Here is a 3,617-nt window from a genome sequence, read left to right as displayed (position 1 = left end):
GATAAATCCTGACTGATAAGTTTCAGGACTCCGAGGTTACTTGGTATGATGCGTTCTAAAGTTCCAGTGTCAAATCCACTTTTCCGTGTTTCCTGGTCCAAAAATATTTAGCTTCATTCTGCTGTAGAAGCTTTTATAGTTACTAAGCTCATCGTATGTATAATCTCGGGCATGTTTACGTGAGGCTGGTTTCCAGTTTTCTGATGGTTTGCTTGCATTTACAACCCTCTGAAAAATAGATGTAAATAATTGTATACATCATGAGAAGATGTGCAATTTCAATTGTGTTTTCAGAAAGCTTTATATAGAATGTCTCATATATACTCCAAACGTAGGAACCCGGGCCCATATTAATGAAACCGTTCTCATGCTCAAGCACGGATTTCGTGCTCAACTCTAATTTCTTGTAAATAAGATAAAATAAATAAGATGATTTTTGCATGATTTAAGCGAATAACAAGAGTACTGGTTTGAACACAGATTCCTTTCTTGTTCATGAGAGCGGTTTCATGTATACGGGCCCTGGTTACGATTGACCTTTATTGTTGTAGCGTTATGAGTCGAGGTTTTCAACATAAACAGAGAAATATACCTTGAGGAATGTTTTTCCTTGAGAACTCCGTATCGCTTTGACCGCTCCAACGATGACAGGTACAAGTGTCGACAGCCCAAGTAGGAAGCCAAATATAGTTATGTAGTACGGAAACTTGTATTTACCATACGTGGGAGGTTTGTATGTTGCTACGGTGGAAACAGCGATTGTCTAAAACAAAAGGTACATAATTAGTAACCGTTATAACAAATAAACAGATGTTTGTTAAGTACATGGAGTTTGTTAAACGTTTATCTATGCGCAGCAGCAAACGTCATACGAAAATGGTGTTCATAGTTAATGGACCACTCAAATGTGCCGTATCGCTGTCATTACCTGAACATGATAACACGACACTCCAACTCGGTAACATAAAGCTGATAATGGGTTAACTAGTCCATATCACCAACAATTTAACGCTGAACATTAAACATTGGGTACGAATTTAATGACTTTGGTTTGTTTTGGTCATGAGGCAGAACCAAAACTCTCGCTTAGATAACTGCTCATCACCAAGGCCAAAAGCAAACTTAAGAGCGAGTTATGGCATAGTAAGACGTTAAGAAACAAAATTGTAGTTAGCAAATAAACAGATCTCAAGTATTGCAATGGGTGCAGCATATTTTTTTTGGTTGCCTTTTTGTCCAAAGGTGATGATCAGGAAAGAAATTCACTATAGCTGCAGAGAGTTGCCCAATAAGTCGCCTCTTAACGATCATGTAGTCTGTAAACGCAAATATATTCTTTTCTACAGGAATATAACAGGTGTTCGTAAAACGTTTGTTACATAACATTCAGTATAATTTAGACAATGGGTGAAAGCTAGAAACATACGGGGTTTTTTTGCATTAAATTTCAAATCACTTTATTTGTACATAAAGGTCACCGGATAGATTGATGAACCATCATCAAATATTTCATTGCTTTTATCATTTGTTGTAATATTTCGAAAAACAGATTCCTGAGGAGCAACTTCATGCACAGTATTGACATTTGAATAGTGTACCTCTGTGAAAACTAAGTCTTTATCAAACAGATAATATTTCAACCATACCTGCAATTGTTAATACCGTATATGCTACGAAGAATACCCGTAAAATCTAAATATAAATTGGAAACGTTTTAACTGCATGACAATAGGTCCAATAAAACATTTCTTAAATAAAAAACCAATGACCACGGAAAAATAAAGATAAACAAAGAACCAATATCAACAACAGTGCTCTGAGAGTAATAAAATGCAACGAGGCAAGGCCGGGATTCGAAATCTTGACCTCCGATCAGAGTATGGTCGCTCAAACAAACTGAGTTACTTAATCAGACCTCAGATCAGACTGTGGTCGCTCTAACAAACTGAGCTACTTGATCAGACCTCCGATCAGAGTATGGTCGCTCTAACAAACTGAGCTACTTGATCAGCGGTAAGTTTTTGCCCAGCATGACTTGACGTATCAACTTAATGGAAGGACACTGCATATATGAAAGGCAACATTAGAAATCATTGTGTTTTGCCTCCATTGGAACAAGAGAACAAGTGATTCTACGTCGCATGATATTACCTAATGCTAATCGGAATAACACAGAATTTTACGATAATTATATATATTCGTAGATTCACTGACCAGAAGTATGCTCGGGGCGATGAAAGTCAACGCTATCCTCATTAGGACTGGAATTCCCCTTCCTAGCATTAACTCTGCATCACGAGAGAATCGTTCAGCTCCTAAAAACAACAACAGATGTATTGGACTGATCAACATTAATACACAGCGGTAGATAATAACATCGTTCAATACATGTGAATTATATACAGGATATATACGAATTTCGCTTATATTACGACAGTTATCAATCAAACAGTTTCGTTGGCACGGATGGCAGCATGCAATGGGTCTTAATATTGAATAAAACCGGATTAAAGGGAGAAAACAACGTGGTTTGGCAAATAACCCTAAACCTTTTCACGCCCGATCGATGAATCGAACCCCGGCCGTTCTGTAAAAGACGAAGGCGCTATCCACTGCGCCGCCCAACCATCCATTAATTTAAAAATACAATCTGTTTTGTCCTACCGTATATCCAACCGATGATGACGCACTCAATGAAAGCAAGCATGGGAACACCGAAGGCAATGTACCAGTCCAACACAACAAACACATATATTCCTCCCTGAAATAAACAAACAACACACATTTATTTATTACTTTTGTATTGTTGTTTACGTCCCTCCTGCTACATCTTAGGTAAAGTAAAGACGGGTATCAAGGGAGACACAAAAGAAAGGGTAGGCAATAGAGTAAAAAGAGATCACAAGTGCTGGAATCGGTGAAGCAGATCAACTTTGGACTCTTCTACGTCCTTTAAATAGAAGCCACCGAGGAAATCCCCGCGATTCTGCAGAAGTCCCACATTAGTCGCATCTAAGGATATACAGTAGGGTGTTTATTATTGTTTAATCACGCTTACGAGTATCTTAGTTAGGTGTTCAATTGCAAAGTTTAAAACAAATGCTGAATACGAAACAACCTTAATTTGTACAATCATGTATTACCTAACAAGTTATGAGTACAAACCAATGACACGAAGTCAATGTTAAAAGTAAAACTTGACATCTTACCTGTGTACATAGAATCAGCCCTAAAAAGTACCACAATATACAGCCAACACCCTGTACGAGGACTCGTCTCCGACGGAGAGTGGGGAACTGGTCCATCACGGCTGATATTACGGTCTCAACACAAGATAGCTGTATAGAAGATAATGTTTCAAGAAACAGGTTAGCAATATAGCATACAGGTTTAATGCCACATGCTTTACAGGTGAAAAGATTTATGCCTGTGAATATCTACATAATTAAAGTGACAGGCCAGCTAAACATGATATAGGATTTAATGGTTCTCTCAGGATAGCTATAAATGGGATAGGGTTTAATGGCAAAGATTAGCTATACATGAGGTAAGGGGTTAATGGCAAAGATTAACTATACATGAGGTAAGGGTTTAATGGCAAAGATTAGTTATACATG

General features: G+C 37.8%; 1 protein-coding gene across 1 annotated transcript; it reads right to left on the bottom strand.

The window, feature by feature from the left end:
- Nucleotides 1-11: 11 nt before the first annotated feature.
- Nucleotides 12-3,307, bottom strand: LOC110444569 (sodium- and chloride-dependent glycine transporter 1-like). Its single transcript, XM_021488937.1, has 5 exons — nt 3,210-3,307; nt 2,665-2,761; nt 2,215-2,315; nt 593-763; nt 12-228 (listed from the first exon to the last, which is right to left on the bottom strand). Exons 1-5 carry the CDS (start codon nt 3,303-3,305, stop codon nt 70-72), a joined length of 624 nt encoding a protein of 207 aa, XP_021344612.1. The 5' UTR covers nt 3,306-3,307; the 3' UTR covers nt 12-69.
- Nucleotides 3,308-3,617: the final 310 nt, after the last annotated feature.

This window comes from Mizuhopecten yessoensis, unplaced genomic scaffold (assembly GCF_002113885.1).
Source record: "Mizuhopecten yessoensis strain PY_sf001 unplaced genomic scaffold, ASM211388v2 hete_36144046, whole genome shotgun sequence".
Taxonomy (NCBI): Eukaryota; Metazoa; Mollusca; class Bivalvia; order Pectinida; family Pectinidae; genus Mizuhopecten; species Mizuhopecten yessoensis.
The sequence above is the reverse complement of the archived record's forward strand: the minus strand, read 5'-3'. Positions and strand labels throughout refer to the sequence as shown.